Raw genomic sequence first — 27895 nt, 5'->3', positions numbered from 1 at the left:
GACACACTGGGGAAAAGGTGAAAAAAAAAAAAAAAAATTTTCTTTTCTTTTCTGTGTTGTCTGTTGTAGATGAGCTCAGATCAGGCAGGGCAATACATTTGTGTTTTAATTCTACAGGGGTGTGTGTGGAAGGGAGGGTTACTTTTCCCGCAAGGGGTTTCTTCGCCTATCGTATTATTATGCCTTCCTCTTTTCACTGCACAACGCTTCCTCTATTGCGTTCCTTCGTTTTGCTTTTAATTTTTATTTTATTTTTTTTCCTTTTACGTTCCCTTTCTTGCTCGTTTCTGTCCATTCAGGATGCAACCCCCTGTGCACCACTCCAAATGTGCCGCAGATATTCTGCGTTTTTACGTTTGTGTAGGAAGTGAGTTCCACTGAGGGTGAAGAGGCATAAGGAGCGTTTTTTTTTTTTTTTTTCCTTCAGGTTAGTTGAAAATGTCCATTTTGTGTCCTTTTTGTGTGCCCTTATTTTTTATCCTTTTTTTTTGCCTTCGATTAAGTGCTCCCTTTGCCCCCTGCTTCCCCCAGCGAGGCGAATTGCAACAGATCACGTGGCTACCACGTACGCTGCGTCACCCGCGTTGGCATGTCCCTTCCTGTGGGTGGAAACGCCTCGCGGAGCCAGTTTCTATGTTTTGTTGGCCAGTCCCATGCCACGGTTGCGCGCGAGTGGGAGTAAGCAAGGGTGGACCTAACCAAGCGTTGACGTAAGCAAGCGTGGACGTAAGCGCTGACGTAAGCGTCTACCTAAACGTGTCCTCACGTGAAGTGGCAAATGTGCGCATCCCCCGGGCGACGCCTCCACTCCAATTGCAAAATGAGCTTCGAAAAAAAGGTAACGTTTTTCAAAAACGAACTTCGACGGAGGGACGAGGAGGACCAGGCGAGGTTTAAGAAGGCAGTCAAATTTCAAAACAATGTTTGTGCCATGCAAGATGAATTCGTTAAGAGGAAAGAAGTGTATAAACTGCGGGAGGAAATAAAAAATTATAAACAGAAAATGGCAGAGCTGCAAAAAGAAAATGGCTGTTTAAAAAGGGAAGTACAGTTGTGCCATGCGGAGGTGAAAAACTTGAAGGAAGAAATCCGAGTGAAAGATAAGCGCATTATTCGCTTGATGGCGGAAAATGACGTAGCGGATAAATTGTACCGGGAGATGTACCTCACTGCGCACCTTCAAAGGTGAGCGCACGGGGCATACATATACGGGCGCATACACGTGTATACGCATACAGGCGTGCCACGCTTCTCGCGCGAGCGATCGTGCATTTGGCAAACACAGTTTTAAAACTTCAGTTTGGCCTCCCAATTTGTCATTTGCGCCACTCGCGTATCGCCAATAGCGCATCGCCACTTACGCATCGCCATTTTCCCCGCTGCGTCAGTACATTGGCGACACAATGTGGGCCGCCACACGCCCAGTTAATTTGCGCGGCTAACACAGTTGCGTTTTGTTTCCTTTTGCTTCGCTTCGTTTGTTTCGTTTAGCCTTTACGCTTAAACGCCCGTTTGGACGCCATACACCATCCACATGATGAGTGATCGTATGTGAAAAGGTTTAAAAAAAAGGAAGGGAACAGCATGGAAAGGGGGACAGGGAGAGGAAACACTCCCCGTCACACAAATGCAAACGAAAGTACAGCGCAAATGCAAACGAAAACGCAGACACGCCGCGCACCGGCGCGTGCCGCTTCACAATTCATCGATGCGCTTTTTGATGTCCTCCAGCGCCTGGTGCGAGCCCGCAATCATCTCCCCGTTTTCCTGAAATGGAGCGAAACAGGAAGGGGGGGATACACGGTGAGCATAAGTACGCATTGGAAAGGGCAGTATTCGACTTGAGCATTTTGGGGGGCACCTTTTTCTCAAGATATTTCTCCGCCTTCTTAACTGATTTTTTCACGTTTTTTAGCTGCAAAGCTGTAAAGGGCGTGCCGCGCCAGGGGCACGCACGTGGACAAGCGTTTGTGTACATTTAGGGGCGCACCCATTTGTGTAGGCACATACAATAACGCATGTATTTACTTGTCCCTTAAGGAGCATGCAAAAATGTCATTTGGTAAACCTATGTTTTGAAAGGCTTCCTTCATTTTATCCCTCTCGCCGTGGCGCCGCTGTTCCTCCTCTTCCAGCAGAATCAGCAGGTTATCGATGCTGAAACTGAATTGGTCGGTTTCTTTCCGCTCCAGTTCGCTCTTGCTCTTCGGGTGGTTGGAAGTAGGCGGTGATGGACAAAAAAATGAGTAAATAAATAAAACGAAATGAAGGGGAAAGAAATGCGCACACAGAGGTGATGGCGATGGTGAAGGGCGCTGTTTCGAATGTACCCCCCGCACGGGTCACACCTTTTGCAGGAAGTTCAGGTTGTCCTTATAAACGTCGTCCACTATTTTGCTGAGAAAACATTTTCGTTAAAATGAGCGCTGAACTGGTCTACACTGGCGCTCTCTCAGTTTCGCGTTCTTTCCACTTTTTTCTTTTTCGTTTTTCCGCTTACTCCACCCCATTAAATGACAAATTTTTATCATTCTCAAAAACAGCCAAACCCATTGTGCCAAAAAAAAAAAAAAAAAAAAGAAAAAAAAAGCTAGTTAATATGACCAGGTCAGGCAAATTTTAAGTCGAAATTTTACAACAGTGAATTCGCTTAAATGGTTAGTAAATGGGACTATTGGGATAAACATGGCAAATGACTTAAAAAAACGACAAATGGGGGGAAGTGCCCGTCGTGGCGCGAGCACGCATACGTACATATGTACATAGGTACACGGAAACGTGAGTACATACTTCATACACACGTACGTACGTACGTACGCATACACGTGCACACATACACGTGCACACATACACGTACACCTACACGCACATATAGACGACGCACGCGCGCAACGCACGGGGAGGAAAACAAACGTCAGCCAGGCAAACGTAAAACTTAAAAAAAATCACTAAAACAAATTTCATTGGGGGGGGTTCCCTCTGGGCACGGAACGCACCGCCCTGAGGAGCGAAAGTAGCTCAGAAATAAAAAAAAAAAAAAGGATAATCATACGGGTGGGATAGTGATGGGAATGATGGTGGACGGGATGATGACGGTGGGATGATGATGGTGAGATAATGATGGTGGGATGATGACGGTGGGATGATGATGGTGAGATAATGATGGTGGGATGATGACGGTGGGATGATGATGGTGAGATAATGATGGTGGGATGATGACGGTGGGATGATGATGGTGAGATAATGATGGTGGGATGATGACGGTGGGATGATGATGGTGAGATAATGATGGTGGATGGAATTATAATGGTGGGGTGATGATGTTGAGATGATGATGGTGAGATGATGATGGTGAGATGATGATGGTGAGATGATGATGGTGAGATGATGATGGTGGATGGGATTATAACGGTGGGATTGTAATGGTGGGATGACGGTGGTGGTGCTTTAGACAGGAGCAGATCCTTACTGAGAGTTTATTTATTATTTTTTTTTCTTTCCGAAAAATTAATAAATAAAAGGATTTTATAGGTAGATAAGGTTTTCAGAAAAAAGGGGGGTTGAAACAAAATTAATTGTCGAGGTGAGGTGGGAGCTGGGCCAAATGGGGGAGCCAAAGGGGAGAGGCCAAGGAGGAGGGGCCAAAAGAGGGGGGCAAAATGGGAGAAGCGACGTGGGAGAGGCAAAAAGGATGGAGGAGAGGGGGGGGGCATGCATGCAGTGCACATGTTGACAAACAGATATGACGTAGAGGAAATATATCTCATGTGCGCTCGTGTACACATAACAACATGGGGAAGGACGAGGAGGCCGCACAGAATACGCACATGCATGCGTACATGAACGTACCTACGCACATACAAACGTACCTACGCATACACCTGCACGCACACACGAATAATGCTGCCACTGCACGTGGAAGGGGAAATGGACGAACAACACATCATACTCGCACGTAAAAAGAACCCGCTTCGAGGTCTACGCTATGTTACTTAACAAGAGGCATTTTTCGATAAAAAAAAAAAATGAGGTAAAAATGGTAATAAAATGGTAATAAAATGGGGGAAATAAATAATGAAGCAAATTTGTCATCATGTGTCTTCCCTCGCTGTGGTCAGAGGAACAACACGCTGGCTCCTCTGTCGTCTGAGCCATTCGACTTTACTTCATTTTGCTTCATTTTGCTTCATTTTGCTTTATATTGCTTTATTTGCTTTATATTGCTTCATTTTGCTTTGCTCTGCATTGCTCTATTCTTTTTAATTATAATCGAGTTTTGGTGTACGACACTTTGATGAAGCGATCTTTCAGGTAAAAATTGTGGAGGTCCATTAACGCCCTTGTTGCCTGAAAAGAGAAGAGGCGGAGGAGGAAAAAAAAAAAAAAAAAAAAAAAGGCATATGTTTTAGCACTCCTGTTGGGCACGTTTAACAATCTTTTTTTTTTTTTTTCCTCCCACATGCTTTTATACAATATTTACGTTGCCTGTTCTGTTTTCGCTCTGCAGCGTGGCTTAATTACTCTGCTCATTCCTTACCGTGTCTTCTGAACTGAGCTCCACTGTGATGGTTATGTGCTTCTTTCCCTCCTTTATGGGCTGGATTTTTATTTTTTTAATCTCTCCGTACTTCATAAAAAGATTCATCATGCATTCCTCCGTCACTTCTTCGCTGACGTTCGATATGAACAGCGTTTTGGTTGGCTTGCACGCGCCCTTTATGTACTTCGCTTGGTCTGCCAGCTGCACGGGAAGGGGGGCAACAAAAAACAAGTGTGCAGGTAATTTCTCGGGGTTGATGGGCGCCCACACAAAACAGGCGCCCGCACACGTGTATGTTCAAATGGTACACTTTCTCAAACGCGCACGTTCACAGGGTGCTCTCTCAAACGCGCCCGTCACCCCCGGGGGCCATACCAAATACCGCTGGTCGTAGCTGCTGAATGTCTTGGCCTTGTACGACTCGATTTTCTTCTGCTGCGGCGCAATCCGGATGTCTAGGATTTTTGAAAAGTGGAGTTCCAAAACCTGGTCGCCAACCTTCGCGTGCTGCAAGCACTCCTGGGCCACTGAGGCGAAGAGGTAGCCCGCGTACTGGATGAGCGCCGAGTCGGGCTTCTCCCGCAGGATTTTTATGCGAGACACGAAGCCGTAGACGCTGAACAGGTTGAAGAGCTGTTCGGGGGTAAAAGGGGGGCATAAAATTGGGGTGAAACAGTGGGGCGTAACAGTGAGGCTTACAATGGGCCGCAAAACTGGGGCGTAAAAAAGGGACCCCTAAATAAGTCTGGGCAACGTTCACCACACCGTTCGCACAAGACATATACACGTCAGCAAGGGTCATATTTCCATGCCGCTCCCTCCTCACCTTGTGCACATCCGTGTAGTCCTTCGGGATGTTGTAACAAATCAGGACGGGCGTTTTGGAGGTGTTCTTCGCGTCGAAGTCGACTAGCTTGAATTTCCTTTCCAACATGAGGTACAGCTCGGAGTCGTTTCCCTTCCCTGCGGGGGCGAAAAAGAAAGGGGGCAATTTTGACGGGGGGGTTACACAAAGATGTGTGGGCCCCAACTGGGGAAGCGGCAGACATCAGCAAATGAAGAAGGAGGTGTCTCTCCATTTCGCCGATAAGCAGTTAGCCGCTAAGCAGCTCTCTGCTACGCAGATCCCTGCTAGGCAGATCATCTCCGCCCTTACGTGTCGGGGTGGGCAGCACGCCGTGCGAGGTCTGGAAGTTCAGGAGGTTCTTATTCTTGCCCAGGTTGGTGGCCGTGTAGTCCCTCGAGCTGGAGTTATTCGCCTTCACAACCAGCTCCTTCAAAAAGGAGTACTGGATCTGTATCGTGTTGCAGCCATCGTATATGTTCCTGTTGTGTAGCGTCTTGATGGCTTCCTGGGCAGTCTCGATGTTCTGGAACTGAACTAGGGCTTGGTAGATTAGGGGGTTTCTGGAAAAGGTGATGATCTTTTCTACCGTTCCACATTTGCTGAAGAGATAGTATATTAATTCTATGTCGACTGGGTAGTGCAGGTTGAGGACTGACACGAGGATGACTCTCGAGGACTCGTTTTTGTTTTGCTTGCCCGTTTTTTTGTTTGCGCCTTCTAGGGCGTCCTTCGCGCTCGGCACGTTGCCCACGCTGCCCAGGTTGCTTCCGCTCCCGCCAATTTGGCCGCTAATCGGGGCGCTCATCTGTCCGCCAATGGGGCCGCTAATCTGTCCAATCTGCCCACCAATCTGGCCGCTAATCTGACCAATCTGGCCGCTAATCTGACCAATCTGGCCGCTAATCTGACCAATCTGACCGCTAATCTGCCCCGCACCCGCGGCGGCGTTCGCGGCGACGCCCCCGCCCTCGTACTCGTCCAGGTTCTCCTTATTAACGGCGGCGCCGCCACTATCCTCACTCAGCTTCGACAGCTTGACGCTGACAAACGAGCCCTTAATCTGCGTGGGGTGCTCATCAAAGTAGTTGAAAATGTTTTTGTTCAATTCGTCATCGTACAGCTTCACAATAATTCCGTCCCGGTCAAAAATAATTTCTGGGCTGGTATTTTTTATAAATGGCCTCATAAACGATTTGATATCCTCCTCGTCTGCATCTCTGGGTACGTTTTTCAAAACGAGGAATGTGTTGACGCAGTTTTTTTCCTTTTTGAGGAATGGCATTCCGCTGTACTTGCTACCCTTCCTTTTCTTGCTGTCGCTGGGGTAGTATATGTTTGGGGGCTGGTTGCTCACCCCGCCGTCGCTGGGGGTGCAGGGGTTGGCTGCACAACTGTTGGCGGTGCAGTTGTTCGCCACGCAATTGTTCGCCACACAATTGTTGGCTGGGCAACTGTTCGCCACGCAGGGAGACGGCACGCAGCCCGCCCCCACGCAGCCGTTGCCAACGCAGCCTCCCCCCACGACACCTCCGTAGCCAAACTCGCCCATCGTGGTAACCCCCCCGTATTTGGTATTCTCCCGCTCATTGCTCATAGTGGTATCCATCAGGGTGGTGCCTCGACCCATGCCACAACTCATCTCCCCGTCGTTCTCATTTCCATTCATGTTGCTGTTCAAGTCACTCAGAACGTACCCATCCTCCTCCTTCATGTCTATTAACGAATTGGCACTAATTTTAGACGCGCAGTTTTTTTCGTGGAATATCTTCTGACTTTCAAACGGGTCATCATTGCTCATCAGGTATCTCTTCACGCCGGTTTTGTTTTTCTCGTTTTCGTTTTCGTCATTGGAAAGGGTCCTCTTATTCATTTTTCCTCTGCTCCTTTGTTTTTTGGGGAATGCTCCTATAGATGTGTGCCTGGGAAATTGGCCTTCTTCTGCGCTCTGTTGCGTTTTTTTCTTCTTTTTTTTTTTTTACACTTACCCTCACGCGGAGTGATCTACTGCGCGCTTGATTAAAACGGGGGGGCTGCGTGGGGCACTCTTTTTTTATCCTCTGACAAATGTAGGCGCGGCGGGATGAGCACAACAGTGAACATGTACGCGGAGAGAGGGGGGTAACAACGGGAGGGCAAATGGACGTCGACCTGCACGCTCGCAGTGGCCTCCCCCCCGTGGTCTCCCCCCAAAAAAAGAGCGTCCACACAAACTGCACCAGGGAGTCCTTATATTCGTAGCAAGGCCGGGGGCGGAAGGGGACCCTCCAAGTGGCAAACACGACACGCAGTCAACTCGGGGGAGGCCCACAATGGAGGGTTAAACGTATGTACAGGGGGTTGGCGCAAAAGGGCAGAAGAACGGACGGGCGGATTGGCGGATTAGCCGATTAGCAGATCAGCAGATTAGCCGGTTAGCGGATTCGCGGTGAGCTTATGCAAGAGCATTCGCTCGCGCACGCTAACGTAGGGGCGATGGCGAAATGCAGAAGGGGCCAGGAAAACGGTGGGGCAAAACAAAAAAAAAAAGGATTCAAATATTTATGCATACGTATGCGGCGCCTTTGGGGAAGTACGCACATATGGGCTCCCTGCACAGGTAGTCACATAAGCACATACGTTGCGCCACATAGGTTTTCTCTTCCGCCTGGTACTCGCGTAGTTGCGGGTGGGAAAAGTGAAGCGACGCAAGAAAACTGCGCAGTGTTCGTGTAACGAACGGGATTATGCCATTTGTTTGTTCGGTGGGGTATGCAAAAGGGGAAGCAAATGGTAAGCAAACAGGTAAAGCAAGCGATAAGCAAACGATAAGCAAACGGTAAGCAAGCGGTAAGCTAACAGTTAAGCAAACAGCTAAAGCAAACGCTTATGTGATCGCTTATCCGATGAGTTAACCTCCCTGTTGATTGCTCTTTTTGCTGTTCTTTTTGCTACTTTATTTTTTTTATTTATTTTTTTTTTTTTTTTTTTCTATTCTCTTTATTTTTTTTTATTTTTTTTTTCTATTCTCTTTATTTTTTTTTATTTTTTTTTTTACTTTTTTATTTTATTTTTATTTTTTTTTTTTTTACCGCGCGACGTGGGAAACGATGAGAAGAAAGGGGCGATAAATTTTGTCGTGACTGCTGCTGAGCACTGGTTTGTAGAAAATAAGCGCAGCTTGGGGCATATGGAGGGGAAAAAAAGGATTCCCTGCCTGCCCTGGCCCGGCCTTACCCCCTCACATATAACCCGCTTGCGCGTTGCTGCCTTGTGTCGCCATAAACTTGTGCCACGCAAGAGAGAAGGTCGTTTCCCTTTTTTTTTATATGCCCTCCACCGCAAAAGCAGCGCGTATGGTATGCATGTTTGGTGCGTATTGCGCGTACGCAGCGTAATCCAGGAAGAAACGCACGCGGGAGCAGCGGCTTTTCGGCAGCGACTTTTCGGGCAGCACCATTTCGCCTCCTCCGCGAGCCCCCCCAAAGTGTACATATAGTAGTAATACATACATGCACAGTAAGTATGCACTGATGACCGTATGGCCTAACGCGCTCACCGCGGCCCATCAGAGGTGTTCTCAAGCGCAAGCGGCAGAGACCAATATGCTCTGCAAATTTACAACTGACTTTTTCCCCCAAGTGAAAGCGGCAACACTGGTGGAGGGAAAAAAAAAAAAATAAAATAAAATAAAATAAAAAAAAAAAAAAACCAAGTTCTGGAAGAGAACCCCCCATCCCCATTTCGTACAAAAAACAAGTGCTCAAAAGAAGGGGGAGAACATGCCTGTGGTTGTTGCATGCGCATGCGTGGGGGTTTCCTCTCTCGGATGTGCCTACCCGTTGCCCCAGAAAAAGTGGAACATAAGGGGGTAAAACAGAACGCAGCAAAGCATAACACGATGCTTAGGGTGGAACAAACTCCGCAGGGATGCATTTATCCCCCTCCGTTCAGGTCTTCCCCTTTTTGCCGAAAGACCAACCTGCCTGTCGACTCGTCTCGGGCGCTGCTAGTTGGGCCAAAGATTGACACCCTTGGGGGATACCCAAAAAGGGTTAAACCCACATGGCAACGTTTTAGGTAAGTGCCCACTGCATATGCGTCATGAAAAGGACTCCGTGAAGGTGTAACCCTTAGCGATGGCAGAGCGATAAGGCACCCCCAGAGTGGTTAGAAGTGCACACATGTGCATCATCTTCATGCGCGTGGGGGAGAATGTTGGACGTTAGGATGGGAGGCATCTACCGTAACATACCCACTTACGTAGCGTCCTTCGCGCGCACGGAGGGGGCAGCGTGCCGGACAAACCCCATTTGGATGGAGAACCTCAGCGGAAGGAGTTGCACATCACCACGGCCGCATTTCACCACTACCGCACATCACCTGGAATGCGTACGGATGTGCACCCGACAGGGGATGTGCCTTCCTCCATGTGAGAAGATGCACCGTAATGTATTGCCCCCGACCAGAGCGGCTTTCCTTCCCCAAAGCGGCGGGGCCAAGGTAGTCACAGCACCGATGGTGACTCTCTCAATCTGAGAGATTGCTCACCACTTGGGAGGAAAAAAAAAAAAAAAAGATCCTCCCCTGACCTATACACATATGTATACGAGTACCTACCCTTCTCGCAGAGACACGCGAGCGAATTCTTAATAAACATATTTGCGTTTTTCCCCCCGTTCATTTTTCACGAGGGGGATGACAAAGGTGACTTGCAATGAGTGGCCAGCGTGCTGGTGAATGGTTGCAGAGGGGTGGAGAACAAAAAGGGGGCGAAAAAAAGGCGCAAAAAAAAAGGGGGCAAAAAAGGGCGAAAAAAAATGGCCCAAAAAGGGGCGAAAAAATGGCCAAAAAAGGTCACACATGGGGGGCACAAACAGGGGCTCCTATGCCGGGAGAAAATCCCCACCGATGCATACACAAACAGCGATGTGGCCAAAAAAAAAAGGAGAGCGGCACTGCATGGCTAAACAATTGGGGGCATCTGCACAACGGGGGTGACATTCTCCCGATGGAACAAGACAAAACAGCTTGTTACTCCCTCACGCACAGCAAATTGGCAGTTATGCACCTCGCACAGGTGTGCAATTCGTTGTGGCTGTTCGCGCGTTCATCCAAAAGGGCTTCTCACTTTCCCTTTGAGCATCTCCGGGTCTATCTCCCATTTGTCGCAAGTGAGCGTAAAAATGGTGTCTCTTCATGCTGGGGGGGTATGCCCCCTTCTGCGATGCGGCTTCGACACACTACCTGCTGCACATGGGGGCGTCTTCGTTGGTGCCCAGGCTGGCGATAATGCTGCGGGGGGGGGAAGAGAAGGTGCCAAAGGAGAAGTTATGAGAATGCGCAGCGGTGGGGAGTGCTAAGCGGTGTGGAGGGCTAAGCGGTGGGGAGTGATAAGCGGTAAACGTGGGCCAGCGGGGAGCCCCGGCGAGGGGGACGCAGTTTTCACGCACGTACGTGCGCGGTGGCCGCCTCACCGCTTCACCACTTCCCCACCCCGCAGTACCTCTTGAGGAGCTTCCTAATCAGCATGAGCCTCTCCTGCAGCGCGACGAGCATATTCTTGTTGTACAGATAATACTTCTGCGGGGAGCCCATATACAAATTTCTGCTGGCGAGGGCCTCCGTCTCCTCCACGGCCGACCTGCCAGCCATCTTCTTCTCCCTGAGCTGCGGATCTTCATTTAAAAGAATCCTCTTGTTAAGGTCCAGATTGGCCAAATTCACAACGCTATCGTTCAGCTTCCCAATTTCTTTCCCCACGAGGTAGCTAAACGCAGAAATGTTATTTACCATATTTTTCACAAAAATGTAGGAATTTGTTTTCACCAAATCTGAGTGATTTACGTCCAACTCTTGGAGGCACTCCTGAACCCACTTCATCCTGAAGTCCGCCTCTTCCATTGTTAGGTTGGGTGTTTTTATAAAAGACTCACATAATATTTTGCCTATTCCTAGTAGCACTGGTTGGGTTAGAGACATCCTCTCACTGAGGAGGTGCTTCACATTGAATCGATGGCACAGCTGGAGCAGCCAATAAGCATTTGTATTCCTTTCGATGTCTATGGAGAGGGCTAACGTGAATGCTTGGTTCACTTCTCGCTCGCTCAGCAGGTGGTTTATTCTGCCTTTGATGAGGATGTCCGAGGTGTCGTTACGCGGCTTGGGGGGGTAATCCTCCTCTTGCTTTAGCTCCGCGATGGAGCTGCTGCTTCTATTTTGGGTATCATCGACGCTGCTTTGGTTTGGCAGAGCGTGCTGCCTCGCCCCGCTGGGGGTTCTTCGGTGATCTCTGCGGTGGTCACCGTGCTGCTCATTGAGCGGGCCCAGTTCTTCCTCCGGCGCGGAGCTGGCCTCATCCTCCTCTTCTTCTCCTCCTTCCTCCGCTTCTTCCTCCTCCTCCTCCTCCTCCTCCTCCTCCGCTTCTTCTCCCCCCTCGCGCAACATCGCGCGGTCGAGTTCCCCCCCGTCGGGCAGCTCCTCCATGCGGGCCTTCCCAATCCCGTTGATGTCCTCCCGCAGGTACGAAATCTGCTTGTGCATGTTGAAGGTGAAAAGCTTCATTTCGCTTTGCAGTTCCTCCAGCTTGTTGCTAATCGAGATTAGCGCGTCGTCCCTTTTTGCTCCCCCGCCCTTCTCGCACAGCACCGCCTTTTCTATGGCATACAGCTCTTTGCTCAGCCACTCCCTATTTTCTACCAACAAGGAATTTAGAGACTCCTTCATCGACTGGAAGCCCGTGTTATAGGCCTCCTTCATCCCGGGGATAACACTTTTGGCAAACTGAATTTGAATTTCCGAAGAGATGACAGCGGGCATGACTTTCTTTACTGCGTTTTGATGCGCGCTGTTAAAGAAGTCGGCCATATCTTTGTTCAAAGGGGGGGTGTTTTTCTTTCCCGTCTGGATGGTGGCCCTATCGTGGTCCACGTGGTGGTCTACGCCGTTTTCCGTGAGGACACCCATTTGATGAGCCTCCCCCTCTTCTTCCTTACGTCCATGCCGCACATCGTGCAAGGCCCACCGCTTCAACTGCTCGTTGTTCCCCTTTAGGGACTTGGCGAAGGCGCTCTTCAAATCCTCGGACATACAGGATAGCGTCTCGGACAGTTTGCTCGTTACGCTATTCATATTTTTCTTGAAAGCGCTCATTTCGCTGATGAGCTTCTCCACCTTGGCTTCATACCCGCTGGCCTTCTGTCCGCGCGGGAGGCCCCCCTGGCCGCCCCCGCAGCTCGCGCAGCCCACGCCGCCAATGTGTGAACCACCCCCTTTGAGCGCGTCGTAGATCTTCCCCACCGTGGTGCCGATGGGCAGTATCTTGCCGCTCATACTTTTGCTCCCGTTCCTCAGCATGGCCATCTCCTCCACCAGTTCATTCATCCTCCTGTTGCAATTGCTAACCGAGGCTGCCATTTCGTCGAATGATTTGACTCCTCCCCGGTGAGTGCTTCCTTCCAAGTGGTGCTGCTCCTTCGTCGGGGGTGCCAATCCGGAGCTTCTAATTTCCTCGTACACGATGTCTGCCATCTTGTCGCTGACCTTTCTGCATATCTCTCTGCACATCTGTTTGAGCACGTCGTCTGGGATCTTCCCCGTTCGCTCTTCCACAGTAGTGTTCACAGGAGAGCTACTGCTTAACGCTTCCTTAACGCTCACCGCTTCTCTCTCTTTATTAGGGCATTTGTTCAGTCCGGTCATTTCACTTCCCTCTTTTTTCGCCATCCGTTTGGTCTCCTTACCCATCATGGTAGTTCCTCCTTCTGTGGGATCCGAAGTTAAGTGCTGTCTTCCACCAATCTCGCACACCTCACTACACTCATCTGACTTCTTTTTACCTTTGGGTGGTGATACCTCCAGTTGCTTTTCCTTCTCCGTTTCGTCTTTGCCCTCGTTTAGGGGGTCCCCCTGGTTGGCGTTGCTCACTGTGGAGGGGCTGCTCTTGAAAAACCCTAATTTGTGCAAAAAGGAGTTCAAATTTTTCTCCTTCTTCAGGCCAACCTCGTTTTGCTGTGTGTCTTCCTCGAGGGGGACCTTCTCTGCTGCCACCTCCCCATCGGTAACGCTATGTTGGGTGTCCACTTTGGGTATGTTCTCCTCGTCTGACTTCTCCTGGTGGTCCACCTCGCTGGGCTCACCCCCATCCTCACACTCCATGAACCGCCTCAGCGCATCCTCGTGTGTAGACATAATAATGTCAATGTTGCTGTTATGTTCGACGGTTTTTTTTTCCTCCTGTTCGTTAACTTCCGCCTTCGCCTCAGCGTGGGGGAAAAGGGGTATGTCGGCAGCTATCTGGTTGGCTTCCCCTTGGGGGGCAGCGCTGCTCCCTCCCTCCACAGGGGAAAAGAAAAGGGAATTTGTGTGCTCCTCATTTCTGCTGCTCCTATGCGACGTCGTTGGCGCTGGTCTTTTCGTGCTTGCCACTTCTTCCAATTTTTCGACCACTTCTTTGGTTGGCATTTCTATAACGCGGTTTGCGCTCTGCGGGGGGGTCTCCTCCACGTGCAAATTGGCGCCCCTAACAATGGTGCCCCTAACAATGGTGCCCCTAACAATGGAGGCATCCCTTCCACCCTCAAGCACCTTCCGCGCCATCTCCAGTGGCTCCCCCGTGTGCCCTTCGCCTGTCGGAACATTCACTTGCTCCATTTCGGGGTGACCCGCGAGCTGGTTCTTTGCTGCATCGGCTCCTTCTTCCGCTAAGTGGGCTGCGTGGGGTGTGTGGGGTGCCTGAGTTCCCTGGGCCGCCTCTTCACCGTCACTGCTGCCCCTGCCCAGGAGATCCCCTAGCCTCTCTCTTACGCTCACACGCCCTTCGTCACTTCGCAGGTTCGCCTCTTCCGCAGTGGCATTATATATAGCAGTAGATGCTCCTACGGTTACTCCCCCCTCTTCTGTTACCCCCGCGTCGACCCCTCTCCTTTTGATCGAAGCGAGAAATGCCATTTCGCTTTTACTCATCGGCTGGAGGGCGTCTCCACTACTGCCACCCGGTAGAGTAGTAACCTCCCTTTGACTTTGGTGCCCACCGTTGGCGTTTTCTAGTAGACCCGTTATGGCCCCCCTGCCTGTCCCTGCACCGGGTGTCTGCTGACTTCCCACCCCCGTGGTCATTATCGCGTTTAGGAACTCCTCATAGTGAGCTATGTTGTTCTGTATGTTGACAGTTTGTTCCTTTTCCGTTTGGATGCCATCCGGTTGGGTCTTCCCGCCAGGGTGCGCCGAGGGGGGGGAAGCGGAAGGGGCAGCTCCATTGTTTGGTTCCTCTTCCCGCTTCGCTTCTTCACTGTTTGGTTCCTCTTCCCGCTTCGCTTCTTCACTGTTTGGCTCCTCTTCCCGTTTCGCTTCTTCATTGTCTGCTTCTCCCTCCCGCTTCTCCCCCTCGGGAGAGCCCTCCCCACCGCCGCCGCCGCAAACGTCCCCCATGAGGAGCGGAATGGGCGCTGAAAACGACTGCACGCTCACGCTCTTCTTCGAAGAATTAATAATAATGGAAAACATAAAAAGGTTAATTATATTTAATGAAGACGAAGACACAGAAACGTTTAGAACTTTGGAAAATTTAAGGCAGTCGTTCGTTTTGATGAGTCTGATGGAGCAGAGGGGCAAGATGGTATCATTAGGGAGGTGCAAATATTTGGGGTGTATTTTAAAGTCCAGTCTCTTTTTATTAAAAATCTCGAAAATGAAGATGAGGCTCCTACTGTTGTCCGCTGAGTTGGAGGCACCTGTACGGTAGGAGATGTTAAAAAAGACAAAGAACTCCGAAGGGTCCACAAACAGTTCTATATTTTCTATATTCACGTGGTTTCTCTCCACAAAAATATTTTGTACGCTGCACTCCCTCAGGATGTCAATACGTTCCGTTGTGTCTCCTCCGCTGGGGCCGCTTTTATTATTAAAGGGAAAAACAGATATGCAGCACGCGCTGTGGAAAACGAGCAAGTAGTAGGTGCTCTGGTTTGCTCCTTCACCACCCTCGTTGGCTTGGAAGAAGCTATTCAGTATGTGCACGGAGGATATCTCCACGTCGGCGCAGCTTTGGGTGTTCGCCCCACTGGGTGGGAGCGTCACCGAGTGGTCTGCTAAATGGTCTGCTGAGTGGTCTGTTGGGTGGTCCACCGAATGGTCTGCTGAACGCTCCTCCGCTGCGCCGTCCCCACCCTGCAGCGTCGCCTTAACCCTCTGCAACTCCCTCTGGAGGGAGCTGAAACCCACGAGGGTGAAACTGATTCCCGGGCCGCTGCGCTGCAGCTCCCAGATGACGGCGTACCGATTGTTCAACAGCGCGAGGAGGTACTTCCCATTGAGGCTCATGCAGTAGGTGTTCAGCCGCGTCTTCTCATCAGCGGCGTGCGACGGGTTGCCAGCTTCACCACCCGATTGACTTCCATCCCCCTTAGCGGCTACGTAACTGTACCTGCGCATGATCGGTTCGAAGGGCAGCGTGACGGCGCACCCGGCCACCAACTGGTCGGTCACATCCACCTCGTCCTTCCACTTGTTCGCAGCCATCACGTTAGTCAGCAAAGAAATGTTCCAAATGTATAAACAGTTGTTGTGCCCCGTTAGAAAGAAGTTTTCACTTTTGGGTAGCCAACTGGCCTTCAGAGGGAAGCCACTCTTCAACGTATTTGCAACCCCCACATTGTTGGAAGAGGACAAAGAGGTCCACGACGACGATTTCTTCTGGTAGGGGGGGAAATTCAAACAGAGGATCAACTCCACTTTGTATTCATTAATCCTGTATACATATAAATGCCCCTTAACGTCTAGGAGAAGCAAACAGTTCCCATTCTCCTTATTAAACGTCACATAAACCACCTCATTGTCGTAGGGGAGCTTTATCCTCGTCGTGTTGATCCCATTTTGATTGATCAAACGGAACTTTCCGTTTTTCAATGCGTAACAAACGTTCTTCGAATTGACATCTAAAATTTCTCCTTCCTTTTTTATAATTTCTAACCCATCGCTCCTTATTTTGGATATTAAATTTTCATTGAGGGTTAGCAGGTTGGTGCTTTTCGGTTGGACGCTCTCGATGGTGCTTACTATGCTGCTCGTTTTTATTTTTATGTTGTTCGTTTGGAAGGCTCTTCGGGTGTAGTTTCCCTGGGCGATTATGTGCCCGTTTATCTCCTGCGCTTTCATTTTGCTCTTCCGATGAGCTACTTGGGGGGGCCACTATCTCTCTCAGCCCTTAGCAGTGTGCACCTATGCGCGTGTGCCCCTGCTGGGGTGCTACTGCCCTTCTTTCCTTTCACGTGTCTACCCCGATCGCCCAGCGATGAGAGGCCACCCGGATAAACGCCAACTCAAAATTGAAACAAACGTGCGCGAGGCGCCCCCGCAGGTGAAACAAACTCAAGTTGGGAGCGGCTTGGGCAGGCTGGCTCAGCTCGGATAAGCTGGCTGCTACACAGATAAGCTGCCTACAACTCAGAAAAGATGGCTGCTACTTAGAAAAGATGGCTGCTACTTAGAAAGGATGGCTGCTACCCTGACGGGCTATCTCAGCTCGCCGTGCTCCCGCTCGGCGGCATGTGCATCTACACATGTGCGGCATGCACAGCGGAGGCGCGCCGAGGGGGGTGCAAGGGGCACGAGTGGTCCACCGAGTGGTCTCCCAAATGACCGCCCCAATAACCGCGCCCACAAACACAAAACGCTCGCGCGCTACTGCGGGGGACAAAACGAATGGGTGGAGGATTAAAAAAAAAAAAAAAGCAAAGCTCACAAATATGTTGCTAAGACAATATGCAAAAAAAAAAAAAAAAAGATAATTAAAAAGTTAATACAACGTACTCGCACAGGCATGTACACAAGGAAAGTACATTTCTGCTTTTACGCTGGCGCGCATAGGAATGTTCATCTCTGCGCGAACGATGAAAGGGCTAAAAGGAGCATTCAAACAACATACACGAAATTTTCTCTCGCCTCATGTTCGCTTCTTCTTTTGGTAAAGTTCGTTCCGCCGGTAAATCTTTCCTTGGCAGATAAAGCGGAAAAAAGAAAAAAAAAAAAAAGAAAAAAAAAAGGAAAAAAAAAAAAAAAAATTCTATCGCAAAATTGATGTTTTACAGTTTTTCTTTTTTTTCTGTACCCCATTTTGCGCGCAAGGTGGGCCCCATTTTGTGCCCCTCTTGTGAAGGAGGGGGGCCCACCCTTTGCCGCTTCCCCGGTGGAGTAAAAACGCGCAAGCCGACCAGCCAGCGCTGCCTCTATCGCTTCAACAACATGTATTTCCACGCGTTGTATAGTTGGCGGCCCCCCACACCAAAATAAAAAAAAAAAAAAAACTTCTCCAGAATTGTACACTTGGGTCAGTGCTTTTTCCGATGGTATGCTCCCAACGGGTATGTAAATGCAGCTATATGCCCGTCGACTTCATACCTCATGTGAGGGTTACCGCGGGGAAGGCACAAGTGGCGCGTTCCAAGGCGATCTGCTCCCTACGTCAGCTATCGGCACGCACAGATACAAGCGACTATACAACTGCGCCACTGCACGGCAATGTGAGGATACTGCCCATTCCGTACGTGCACATTCGTTCGTGGCGGCGCCTCTACCCCCGAGCAGGCGCATCTTCCGTTGATGAACTCCCCCCGGACGGGCGTTGCGGTGAAAAGAGGTAGCCGCGACCTGCCTAATAAGGATTGCCAATTTGATGAATTCCCCGGGGGGGTGGCAGTCGAGGCGATGCTGCTGCTCCGCGGTGGTGGGGCCATGTCGTCACGCTCGCATCGGGCTGTGTGGGCATACGACCCCCGCCTAACATGGCCCATCTTAACGCCTGCAACGGATTAGCCCACTTCCCATTTGATGTATGCCCAGCGAGAGGGCGGCGAAAACTTCCTGCCCACGAGTGTAATCTGTCAGATGCCTTAGGTATTCCCCTCAGGCTAAACACTTCGTAAACCATAGGGTCAGCCATATGCCTCTCATCATGCAGCATCATTGCATGTTCATCCACCCCCCGGAATGTAATCCTCTTACGAGTGCTGCCATACCCCGGTGTGTATTTTCCCATTGGCGGTGGTTACCAAAGCTGATTGTGATGAGCCCCCAATTTGAAATGACCAGATTGGGCGTTCTCCCCGTTCACCCCCTTTCCGAAGTGTTTTCCTTTTTTTTTGTCCCCCCCGTCTGAGAGGAGAGATACCACTCCCATTTTGGTCAGCACAAATTGTGTGTAACAACGTCCGCAAGCTGGTCAACATAAGATTTTTTTTTCCTCCTCACCGCCACCACCGTGGTGATGTCACCCACATGCTTGCACCCTTGCACAGTTGGGAATGCCCTCACACGGTGCGCTCCCAAATTGTTTCCCCTTCGTGATGCGTGAAATGGTGCAAAGTGTAGAGACCATTTAGTTTGAGGCTGAGAGGGCAAAGGAGCCGAAGCGACCAGGTGGGACAAGAAGAACCTCCCTCCATCCAGTTCAATGGACCGCTTAAAAATGAGTCTGCCCACGAGTAGTCCCCCTTTTTCATTTCTGTTGCTCCCCTCAAAGGGCATACACACCTGGTGGGCAAACATAGAAAGGGAGCTGGCCCCACTGGAAGAGGTGGGGATGAACGAATGGAGAGCAAAGGGATGACTTCCCTGTGATGCCTAAATGGGGAGCATACGATATGCCCCTCAAGGGGGCCGAAATCGCCACTTTGCACTTCCCCGCGTAGCACTGGGGCTCCCCTTCTTAGTCCATATGCGTTGAGCCTAAAGCCGCTCGCTTCAAATTGGAGGGGCGTTAGCGGTGGTGTTAGCGGTGGCACTGGCGATGGCAGCTGCTCCCCCTTTGGCTGCCCCCCTTTGTCTTTGCCCCGCCGCCTCACCCACGTTCGAACTACACAGCAAGTCAGCCGCACTGCCATGCCCATCAGTATACACCGAGGTTGCCGCTACCTATTTGGTGTGCCTTCTTAAATGAACAGAAAAAAGGGAAGCCCCTCAGGAGGTGTCTTCGCATCCATGGGGGGGAGCGAGCAGAGGGAAAGGCCTCTTTTGCCAGCTCGGAGGGGGGTCACTCATTTGTTTTTTTATTTTTTTATTTTATTTTTTTTCTTTTTTTGCTCTCCTTTTTTTCTTTTACGCTTTGCTGGGACCTCCAGCTGCCGCCCCGCTCACACACGCCATGTTGATGCTTCTGAAGGGTTGCCCCTAATACACTGCGCGATTATCAAAGTGACCCGTGGCGCGTGGCGCACAGCACGGGCGTACACCAAGGTAGGTGTATACTCTCTCGCCTCACTCGGGGTGACCCCACACTGGGAGGAAAGGCAAAGAGGAACATTCCTTTGAGTAGCAGCCCCTGGTTCGCATGTACGCTCATTTTTGCTTACACCTCTGTTGCGTTTCCCCTAAATGATCTGCACCAAATGCGACCCAAGAGTCATTTACGGCACGATCGATCAGCGGACTTCTCGCCGAGGCGCAGTGCATACATTCGGGGCGTGTACCAAAGAGGGGGCGCGCCCAAATTGACTCCTTTTTAATGGGCAAGCATAACCTACCCACGAAGCAAAAATAAAACGTTTGGGGCGTAGCATTCGCAAGGGCACATGTGCTATCTGATGATTTAACTCCCCTGAATAGTAGCACTTTTTCTTTTTCTTTTTTTTTTTTTTTTTTTCCCCCATTATAATTTCCCCCTCCCAATCCGTAAAGAACGCTTAGCCCGTTTATCCTAATAAAGAGTTCCCCCTTCCATCTCTTTCCTTTTTGCGTGCCTAACTAAGCTTTGCATATTTGCTGTTCAGTTTGTTCTTCCCTTGCGGAGCGTGCTGAGTTCCAAGAGGTGGGTTGCGCGAGGAGGGTAAAAAACAAAAATATGTTTGCATCTGCAATCGCGCGCTGCCTCCCAGTAAGAGGAGCTTCTGTTTTCACACGTGCAGCTACGCTGGGCGCTTGACCAAGGGGGGAGGCACCTCTTCCCGATTGTGAGCCTGCCAGGGCGGCCCATTTGCGTACGTGCGGTGCGCCGCGAGTGGTAAGAAGTGGTGAAGTGGTAAGAAGCGGTGAAGAAGTGGTGAAGAAGCGGTGAAGAAGTGGTGAAGAAGTGGTGAAGAAGCGGTGAAGAAGTGGTGAAGAAGCGGTGAAGAAGTGGTGAAGAAGCGGTGAAGAAGTGGTGAAGAAGTGGTGAAGAAGTGGCAAAGAAGCGCCGGTCGAAGCTCCTACTTACCTGCCAACGCACCCTGCCAAGGGGCCGCCCCAAAATGCTGGTAAAATGCGAGACGAAGAGCCAGAGAGTGAAGAGCATCTCGTTCCACCCGAAGATCAACCTCATCCTGGCGGGGCTGCACAATGGAATCATTCAGCTATGGGACTACCGCATCGGGATCCTAATCGACAAGTTTGAAGAGCACGAGGGGCCAGTGAGGGGCATAGACTTCCACGCAGTGCAGCCCCTCTTCGTCAGTGGAGCAGACGACTACCTAATTAAGGTGTGGAACATGCATTTGAAGAAATGCGTGTTTAACTTGGTAGGCCATCTAGACTACATCCGGAAGGTGCAGTTTCACCTGACCTACCCGTGGATTCTATCCGCCTCAGATGATCAGACGATTAGGATATGGAATTGGCAAAGCAGAGTGTGTATCGCCATCCTGACGGGGCATAACCACTACGTGATGTGTGCGGAGTTCCACCCCACGCAGGACCTAATCATCTCCAGTAGTTTAGATAAGACCCTCCGCGTGTGGGACATAAAGCTGCTGCGGGAAAAGAACGTCATACTGAGGAGCGACAATGTGATGAGCGATTTGCCCTACGGATTGCCGAAGGGCGTTTACGGCCCGGATGTGCTGGCCCCCGGTGGAGACAACCTCATGGGCATGTACTCCTTCGTGTCGCACAGTCAGCAGTTCCAGCAGCTTCAGCAGCAGCAGCAGCAGCAGAACAGCAATAACATGTTCGGCGCGTCGGACGCCATCTGCAAGTTCGTGCTGGAGGGCCACGAGAAGGGAGTGAACTGCTGCACGTTCCACCACCGCCTGCCCATCATTGCCTCCGGGTCCGATGACAAGCTGGTGAAACTCTGGAGGTACAATGAAAACAAGTGCTGGGAGCTGGACACCCTGAGGGGCCACTTCAACAACGTCTCCAGTCTGGTTTTCCACCAAACGAATGATGATCTGTTGCTGACCAATAGTGAAGACAGAACCATCCGCATATGGGACATTACTAAGCGGGCCTGCATTCATACCTTTAGGAGAGAAAATGATCGCTTCTGGATTTTGGCCTTCAAACCGAACTCCAATTTAATTGCCTCCGGTCATGACTCAGGGATGGTTATCTTCAAATTTGAAAAGGAGAAATGCCCCTTCGACAAATGGGGGAATCTCCTCCTATATGTGAAGGAGAAACGGATTTATTCCTACGATGTTAGGAGCAACAGACACTCCTGCTTGTGCCCCGTGAGGAAGAATGGCAACGCGATGGTGTCGGGCCACCACAAGTTGGTGTACAATCAGTTCTGCACCACCCACGTGATGGTTCTTTTTATGTACAAGGAGGAGGAGCACTTCTCCTTCGACCTGATCGTTTGCGATGGGGTTAGCGGTGGAGTCGGTAGCGGCGGAGTCGGCGGCGTCGGCGTCGGCGGTGGCGGTCGCGCGGTGGGCGGATCACTCTCCAGGGGAGGCGTTCTAGGGATGACCTCCTCAGCGACCCCCCCTACCTCTGCCGCGCCCCCGTTCGCGGCCTCCGCCTCCGCACTGCACTTCTTCAAACCGTGGGCGAAGGGCGCCAGCGCGAACAGCGCCAGTGTGTCTCCCCAGAAGAGCATACAAGCAGCTCGAAGCGCAGAAGAGTTCAACCAGGAAAGTGTAAAGTACCTAATTAAAAACAAACACTGTTGTTCTGTTTCGTTTTACACGAGAAATAAGTACCTCCTTGTGGAGAAGAGAAGCGGGAACTACCTCCTGAGCATTCAAAACATACCAGAGGATACCACCTCCAAACGAGTGGAGGTCCCCTTCAAAGTGGAAGGAGTGTACCCCCTGAACAACAACAAAGTGGTGATCCTTTCGGAGAGCAAAATATACCTGTACGATTTAAGTGTAAAAAAAATTATAAACGAAATGAACCACACGGATACCATCATCTCGGTGGAGATACTGAAGGACCACTACATCGCCTTTGTATTTAAATATAATGTCGTTCTGACCACCATCGATTTGGTTCACCTGTGTACAGTGCATGAATACATCCGAGTGAAAAGTGGAGTGTGGGACGAGGGGAACAAAAGCGTCTTCATCTACAACACGCTGAGTCACTTGAAGTTTATTTTGGTAAATGGAGAGAAGGGGCTCATCAAATGTTTGGAGGACCCCGTGTACCTGTTCAAAGTGCACAACAAGAGACTGTTCTTTATTACGAGGAAGCAGGAGGTGCTCAGCGAGCCCCTCAACGACACGGAGTATCTGTTTAAGCTCGCCCTCGCGAACAACGACGAGCGGAGCGCCTACCATTACTTGGACATCCAGCAGAAGGGCAGCACCTTCGCGGGTGGTTCCCCTGATGGGGGGAGGAAAAGGCTCTACTTCAGCTACAACCTGATCGGGTACATCAAGAAAAAGGGGTTCGCCAATTTGGCGGTGCAGATGGTGAACAATAACCACACGCTGTTTAACCTCTCCATTCAGCTGGGCCACCTGCATAATGCCCTCCAGGCAGCCAAGAAGATTAACAAGAAACACATGTGGAATCTCCTAAGCGTGCATGCGCTGCTGCTGGGCAATTACGACGTGGCAGAATATGCCCTGCTGAGGATGAAGGCCTATGACAAGCTGTCCTTTCTGTACCTGTTCAGTGGGAACATAAAGAAACTTAAAAAAATGCAAAGCATTGCCATCATAAGGGAAGACCTAATCTCCATTTTTCTAAACTCCCTATATTTGGGAGACATGCAACAGAGGATAAACGTGTTCATTCAGCAGAACCAGGTGAACTTGGCTTTGGCCTGCTCCCAGCTCTATAACATCCCCATCAACCTGTCCGAAAAGCACTTCGATTTTGACATCGATGAGTGCACCTACTGCCCGGAGCAGTCCTTTTACCTCTCCCCCCCCGTGCCGATTGTGCGAGTTGACCCGAGCTTCCCCCAGAACAGGAGCGCATCGGTGGAGCGGTCTCCAGATGAGAAGCACATAAGCGAAGGGGCACAGGGCGCGCCCCCCCTGAAGGATAGCCAGTTGAAAGGGGGAAGGCCCGCCGCGTGGAACAGGTCGTACAACTGGCCCGTCGTGAACCTCGAGAAGACGTTCCAGCCCAGCGTCGACCCGAGCGGCTGCGCGCCCCAGGGGCCCAAGAAGAAGGCCGCGCCCAAGCCGGGTAGGGAGCAGGCCCTCCAAGCGGGGGGGCCAAGCAGTGGCCCTCCCCGTGTGCATCACGCTATTGTATGCATCACGTTATTGTATCTGTTCTATGATTGACCGCTTCTTCATTTACCGCCTCTTCATTCACCGCTTATTCATTTACCGCTCCCCCCCGCAGACCAAAGGAGCAACGCGTCGTCCGCGTCCGACGTGTGGAAGGACGAAGTCAACGATGAGGACATCATCAACATCGACTTGGACCTGGAGGACCACCAACAGCTGCTGAGCAAAAGCACAGCCACGCCTGTTAAGAGTGCCAAAATTGAGCGGAGAGAAAACCTATACGAAGTGATGGCCAAAAAATACGGCCGAATTATGGACCACATAAGGACGGGGAACATAACAAACGCTCTGAATTTAATTTCAAAAAAATTTGGCATCGTAGATATGAAGCCATTAAAAATAATTTTAAAAAATGTATACATTTCTACGTATGCTTATTTGACCCCCATTCCGAATTTCGCTCCGTTGAAAATTGGCATTAACAGAAATGAGGAGGCGGCAAATGCGAACGTTTATATCAATCAGCACTTCCTTTTCAACCAAATTAAGAAGGCACACAAGCTAGTCACCTTGGGGAAGTTCTCCACTGCGTTGAGTCTCTTCAGGAGCACTCTGTACCACATGATTTTTATAACCCCATCGGATAAGGACACCGAAATGAATGAGTACCTTCATGTTTGCACCAGCTACATCTTGGCCATGAGATTGGAGGAGGAGAGGAACGCCACGGCTGCGGAGGACCCCAGGAGGAGCTTAGAGCTGATGGCCTATTTCACCTGCTGCCCGATGCAGAACTCCCACCTGTACCTAGTCCTCAGGAGGGGCATGGGCCTCGCCTGGAAGGCGCAGAACTACGTCACGGCTGGATCGGTGAGTTGCGCCCGCGGTAGCGATAGCGGTAGCGATAGCGGTAGCGTGTTCGCCTGTTCGCCTGTTCGCCTGTTCGCCTGTTCGCCTGTTCGCCTGTTCGCCTGTTCGCCTGTTCGCTTGTTCGCTTGTTCGCGGCTGCATCTCCGCTGCTCAGTCGTTGCTCTACCACTTCTCTACCACTTCTCTACCACTTCTCAAGCGCTTTTTCACCGCTTCCCCTCCGCAGTTCGCCAAACGGCTGATAAACGGGAACTACGAAAGCATCAAGGGCTCCGAGGAAGAAATCGTCAAGGCCAAGAAAATCCTGCTCATGTGCGAGCAGAAAAGCACCGAGCAGCACAGCATTGACTACGACCCGAACGACTACCGTGAGGATGCAAAAAAAAAAAAAAAAAAAAAACCGCTTCAAACCGTTGCCTCCACTCACATGTACTCCTCAACAGTAAGGTGGAAGCACGTGGGTCCATAACTTAACATGGCCCCCCTTTTTCCTCCCTCCCCCCACAGACAACATGAAAGTGTGCAGCGTCAGCTTAACGAGGATCAAGCCGAACGAAGAAACGGTCAGCTGCCCCTTTTGCCAATCCGTGTCCAAGCGGGAGTACACCTCCAAGATGTGCCCCAACTGTCTGATCGCCCAGCTGGGCAAAAAGGTAATGTGGTAGCAAAGCGGCTGTGATGTGACTCGCAAGGGAGGTCTATGCGAATGCACCCAGAGATGGTGCCACATGCATATCTGCATTCCTCCCCCTTTTTTTAGGCCCTCGGATTTGACTTCCTAAACAAGAGCGCCTGATGAAGGTGTTTGGCCCCGATTGCCTTCCCTCTGCGAAGTGTCATCTGTGTGGAGATTTACCAGTCACATGGGTGGACAGTCGCCAGCTGTGCCGCCCCGCCTCAACATTGGAGAAGCGTCACATAAGGGGGGAGGAGAGAAAGAGTACCCCCCAGGGGGAGAGCACAAACCGTTCATCACCCCCGCTCGAGGGATGTACACACTTGGAATGATTAATTAAAAACGGGGCGTCCCCGCAACTGGGCAACTCGTCATCGTAGCTCCCCCACTGCGCACATGCGTGCACCATGAGAGGTCACTCAGCTGGCGCGGCTGACGCGGCTCAAATCGTCACCCATTTTGCCGTCCAGTCGATGCTGTGTTTACCGCTTGGCGAATAACTCCGCCGAGTCGCATTCCCTTCGTTTTTCTTTGTTAAGCGTGGCGCGATTCGATTGCATGAGCAGTTTGGCGCCCCGCAGTTGCCTCCACGTGTGGTGTAGGACACACGCATGCACATATATAATGCATACATAATGCATATACAATACATATATAATACATTTATACATTTATATACACATGCACACCAGCGCCTTCCGCGTAACTATGGAAAGCGGGCGAACCACCGCGCGCATCTTCACATTGGCTCATTTGTCAACCGCTGGAGAAGGTTGCGATGAATGCAGCACCTACGTTCATCTACAATTGCTAACCCTTTCGTGATGCAGCTCCGTCACCACGCAAACGGTTCAAACGATTGAGGGGGAGGCCCATTGGGAAGAGAGGGCCCCCATAAGTGTGGCCTCCCTGTTGCAAAGAGGGCGCTGCACCGGGGTGAGGCTCCCACGAGAGGTAAGTCAGCTCAGCAGGGTTGACACTCCAAAAATGGCTTTGAAATGGAGAACCCCCAGAAGTGATGAACCTGTTGAAGGGGTTGAGCGCCCAGGGGGGGGGGGGCACGTGGAAAAGTAGCTCCGTGTGGGAAGCAACCGTAATGGCATATGCAATTGAAAAAAAAAAAAAAAAAAAAAAAAAGGGTCCCGGTTGGACACAGGAGAGGGAGTTTCCATTCCGTAGAGTCAGGACCATCTGAGGATGATGACTCACAAGGGGGATGGAAAGGGCGCCTCTTCTTAGCCCCCCACGGGGTGTCTCTCCCCACAGGGCGTCCCTCCTCCCTGGGGTCTTCCCCGGTTTGTAATTATCCTCACCTCGTGAAGTACGCACCCGCCGCTATCAGAGGCTACTCACCGCTACGCGGGTCAGCCCTCGAAGCAGTCCTGCGGCACCACGTCGCGCAGCTCGCCGCTATCGTACATGCTCTTGATAATGTCGTGGCCGCCAATCAGCTCCGCGTTGATGTAGAGCTGCGGGTAGGTGGGCCAATTAGAATAAATCTTCAGCTCGCTACGAACGTCCTCGTCCTGTAAAATGTCATATGTGGTGTACTTTACCTTGCAGCTGTTTAGCATAAACACAACGGCGTTGCTAAATTTACACTGGGGGAAGGTCTTGCTTCCCTTCATGAAGAGAATGATTTTGTTGCTCCCTATCAAGTGCTCAATCTTTTTCACCGTATCTGTTTTGCCTGTGGAGTTAAGTTCACCACTTTGGGTAGCCTCCATCGGAGAGGAGCCCCCCTTCTGGGCATACTTCCTAATGAAAGACGTAACCGTGGAGACATTGCAATTGGTAAATTTTTTTATAAGCTGGCCATTATCATACAGTTCAAATGCTCCGCTTTCACTGCTTCCGTCCCCTCGACTAACCACATACACTTCCAGCAAAGGGCAATCTTCTACAATGGCTTGACAAACATCCATGTGCAGCTCGTATTCTTTTTCCTTGCAGGACTTGAGGTAGAATAGCTTTACCCCCTGTTCCTCCGCGCACTTGTCCTTTTCTTCTGCCTTAATGAAGTTCATTTTGGTCTCTTTTATGTTCGCTCCTTTTTTTTTTTAATTCTTTTTTGTGATTACTAGGAGGGGAGGTGAAAAAAAAATGCGTAGCGATCATGGGGGGGTCCCAAAAGGGGGGAAGAAATTATACCCCCTGTTGACTCCTCAACGTGGGGAAAACGCAAATTGGCCGAATTAGCAGCGGCGCGGGAGGCAACGGAGGTTCCTCTCAAAAGGGGGAAGCCACAGGGGGATGCCACAGGGGAATGCCACAGGGGGATGCCACAGGGGAATGCCACAGGGGGATGCCACAGGGGGATGCCACAGAGGGATATTTTTATTTTATTTTAAATATGCTCACTAAGCGTGGGAATTTTTTTTTTTTTTTTTTTTGGCTGAGGGGACTTCCCACCATGGAAAGCTATCAATTAGTAAGCGTACGCAGAAGGGGAGGGGAGGCGATAGGACCTCCGCGGTACCACGTGCATGTGTATTTTTATAAACTGAAGCGACGTGGTGGGCGAAGAGGCACAACTTCCCCCCGAAATGGAAGGAAAAATTGCCCCACTGGAAGAAAAAAAAAAGTGCTAACACCAGGTGTTG

General features: G+C 50.7%; 6 protein-coding genes across 6 annotated transcripts, besides 46 other annotated features; 2 read left to right on the top strand and 4 right to left on the bottom strand.

Moving 5' to 3' along the window:
• Nucleotides 1–401: 401 nt before the first annotated feature.
• Nucleotides 402–424: a microsatellite.
• On the top strand, nucleotides 425–1189 carry PVX_113485 (hypothetical protein, conserved; the record flags this gene model as incomplete). The annotated part of the gene is made up of 1 exon (XM_001616038.1): nucleotides 425–1189. Exon 1 carries the CDS (start codon nucleotides 779–781, stop codon nucleotides 1187–1189), a length of 411 nt encoding a protein of 136 aa, XP_001616088.1. The 5' UTR covers nucleotides 425–778.
• A 291-nt stretch (nucleotides 1190–1480) lies between these two features.
• PVX_113490 (hypothetical protein, conserved) lies at nucleotides 1481–2559 on the bottom strand. The gene is made up of 5 exons (XM_001616039.1): nucleotides 2501–2559; nucleotides 2349–2397; nucleotides 2069–2204; nucleotides 1862–1923; nucleotides 1481–1767 (listed from the first exon to the last, which is right to left on the bottom strand). Exons 1-5 carry the CDS (start codon nucleotides 2551–2553, stop codon nucleotides 1696–1698), a joined length of 372 nt encoding a protein of 123 aa, XP_001616089.1. The 5' UTR covers nucleotides 2554–2559; the 3' UTR covers nucleotides 1481–1695.
• Nucleotides 1570–1598: a microsatellite.
• Nucleotides 1630–1649: a microsatellite.
• Nucleotides 2193–2284: a microsatellite.
• A 70-nt stretch (nucleotides 2560–2629) lies between the features above and the next one.
• Nucleotides 2630–2662: a microsatellite.
• A 497-nt stretch (nucleotides 2663–3159) lies between these two features.
• Nucleotides 3160–3180: a microsatellite.
• A 184-nt stretch (nucleotides 3181–3364) lies between these two features.
• Nucleotides 3365–3408: a microsatellite.
• Nucleotides 3409–3543: 135 nt separating this feature from the next.
• Nucleotides 3544–3690: a microsatellite.
• Nucleotides 3608–3628: a microsatellite.
• Nucleotides 3691–3905: 215 nt separating the features above from the next.
• PVX_113495 (polypyrimidine tract binding protein, putative) lies at nucleotides 3906–7257 on the bottom strand (the record flags this gene model as incomplete). Its single annotated transcript, XM_001616040.1, has 5 exons — nucleotides 3906–4347; nucleotides 4538–4741; nucleotides 4916–5173; nucleotides 5367–5503; nucleotides 5697–7257. 5 exons carry the CDS (start codon nucleotides 7255–7257, stop codon nucleotides 4264–4266), a joined length of 2244 nt encoding a protein of 747 aa, XP_001616090.1. The 3' UTR covers nucleotides 3906–4263.
• Nucleotides 3949–3968: a microsatellite.
• Nucleotides 5701–5742: a microsatellite.
• Nucleotides 5970–6002: a microsatellite.
• Nucleotides 6182–6215: a microsatellite.
• Nucleotides 6285–6309: a microsatellite.
• Nucleotides 6676–6697: a microsatellite.
• A 128-nt stretch (nucleotides 7258–7385) lies between the features above and the next one.
• Nucleotides 7386–7412: a microsatellite.
• Nucleotides 7413–7523: 111 nt separating this feature from the next.
• Nucleotides 7524–7552: a microsatellite.
• A 702-nt stretch (nucleotides 7553–8254) lies between these two features.
• Nucleotides 8255–8311: a microsatellite.
• A 449-nt stretch (nucleotides 8312–8760) lies between these two features.
• Nucleotides 8761–8838: a microsatellite.
• Nucleotides 8839–9179: 341 nt separating this feature from the next.
• Nucleotides 9180–9207: a microsatellite.
• Nucleotides 9208–9394: 187 nt separating this feature from the next.
• Nucleotides 9395–9459: a microsatellite.
• A 377-nt stretch (nucleotides 9460–9836) lies between these two features.
• Nucleotides 9837–9856: a microsatellite.
• Nucleotides 9857–10467: 611 nt separating this feature from the next.
• Nucleotides 10468–10632: a microsatellite.
• A 212-nt stretch (nucleotides 10633–10844) lies between these two features.
• Nucleotides 10845–16517, bottom strand: PVX_113500 (hypothetical protein, conserved; the record flags this gene model as incomplete). Its single annotated transcript, XM_001616041.1, has 1 exon — nucleotides 10845–16517. The coding sequence occupies one exon, from the start codon at nucleotides 16515–16517 to the stop codon at nucleotides 10845–10847; it is 5673 nt and encodes a 1890-aa protein (XP_001616091.1).
• Nucleotides 11893–11913: a microsatellite.
• Nucleotides 13208–13232: a microsatellite.
• Nucleotides 13899–13918: a microsatellite.
• Nucleotides 14585–14614: a microsatellite.
• Nucleotides 15945–15983: a microsatellite.
• Nucleotides 16131–16160: a microsatellite.
• Nucleotides 16518–16525: 8 nt separating the features above from the next.
• Nucleotides 16526–16545: a microsatellite.
• A 463-nt stretch (nucleotides 16546–17008) lies between these two features.
• Nucleotides 17009–17043: a microsatellite.
• A 970-nt stretch (nucleotides 17044–18013) lies between these two features.
• Nucleotides 18014–18036: a microsatellite.
• Nucleotides 18037–18282: 246 nt separating this feature from the next.
• Nucleotides 18283–18306: a microsatellite.
• Nucleotides 18307–18365: 59 nt separating this feature from the next.
• Nucleotides 18366–18387: a microsatellite.
• Nucleotides 18388–20200: 1813 nt separating this feature from the next.
• Nucleotides 20201–20222: a microsatellite.
• Nucleotides 20223–20261: 39 nt separating this feature from the next.
• Nucleotides 20262–20317: a microsatellite.
• A 264-nt stretch (nucleotides 20318–20581) lies between these two features.
• Nucleotides 20582–25814, top strand: PVX_113505 (coatomer alpha subunit, putative; the record flags this gene model as incomplete). Its single annotated transcript, XM_001616042.1, has 5 exons — nucleotides 20582–23699; nucleotides 23862–24616; nucleotides 24843–24984; nucleotides 25124–25269; nucleotides 25377–25814. The coding sequence occupies 5 exons, from the start codon at nucleotides 20582–20584 to the stop codon at nucleotides 25410–25412; spliced, it is 4197 nt and encodes a 1398-aa protein (XP_001616092.1). The 3' UTR covers nucleotides 25413–25814.
• Nucleotides 22095–22118: a microsatellite.
• Nucleotides 22102–22121: a microsatellite.
• Nucleotides 22137–22161: a microsatellite.
• Nucleotides 22296–22337: a microsatellite.
• Nucleotides 22557–22592: a microsatellite.
• Nucleotides 22818–22903: a microsatellite.
• Nucleotides 23857–23878: a microsatellite.
• Nucleotides 25361–25388: a microsatellite.
• Nucleotides 25708–25727: a microsatellite.
• A 487-nt stretch (nucleotides 25815–26301) lies between the features above and the next one.
• Nucleotides 26302–26345: a microsatellite.
• Nucleotides 26346–26656: 311 nt separating this feature from the next.
• Nucleotides 26657–27319, bottom strand: PVX_113510 (glutaredoxin-like protein, putative; the record flags this gene model as incomplete). The annotated part of the gene is made up of 1 exon (XM_001616043.1): nucleotides 26657–27319. The coding sequence occupies one exon, from the start codon at nucleotides 27317–27319 to the stop codon at nucleotides 26657–26659; it is 663 nt and encodes a 220-aa protein (XP_001616093.1).
• Nucleotides 27320–27895: the final 576 nt, after the last annotated feature.

The sequence above is a fragment of the Plasmodium vivax genome, chromosome 11 (assembly GCF_000002415.2).
Source record: "Plasmodium vivax chromosome 11, whole genome shotgun sequence".
Taxonomy (NCBI): Eukaryota; Apicomplexa; class Aconoidasida; order Haemosporida; family Plasmodiidae; genus Plasmodium; species Plasmodium vivax.
This window is presented reverse-complemented; position numbering and strand designations above follow the sequence as displayed.

Bases quoted from the DNA above. Each gene is read 5' to 3' on its own strand.
- PVX_113490 (XM_001616039.1), bottom strand. From the start codon at position 2,553: ATGGGTTTGGCTGTTTTTGAGAATGATAAAAATTTGTCATTTAATGGG. The intron at 2,398-2,500 runs GTAAGCGGAAAA...ATGTTTTCTCAG, and splicing joins TTGTCATTTAATGGGGTGGA to CAAAATAGTGGACGACGTTT. The intron at 1,924-2,068 runs GTTTACCAAATG...CGCCCTTTACAG, and splicing joins GGAAGCCTTTCAAAACATAG to CTTTGCAGCTAAAAAACGTG.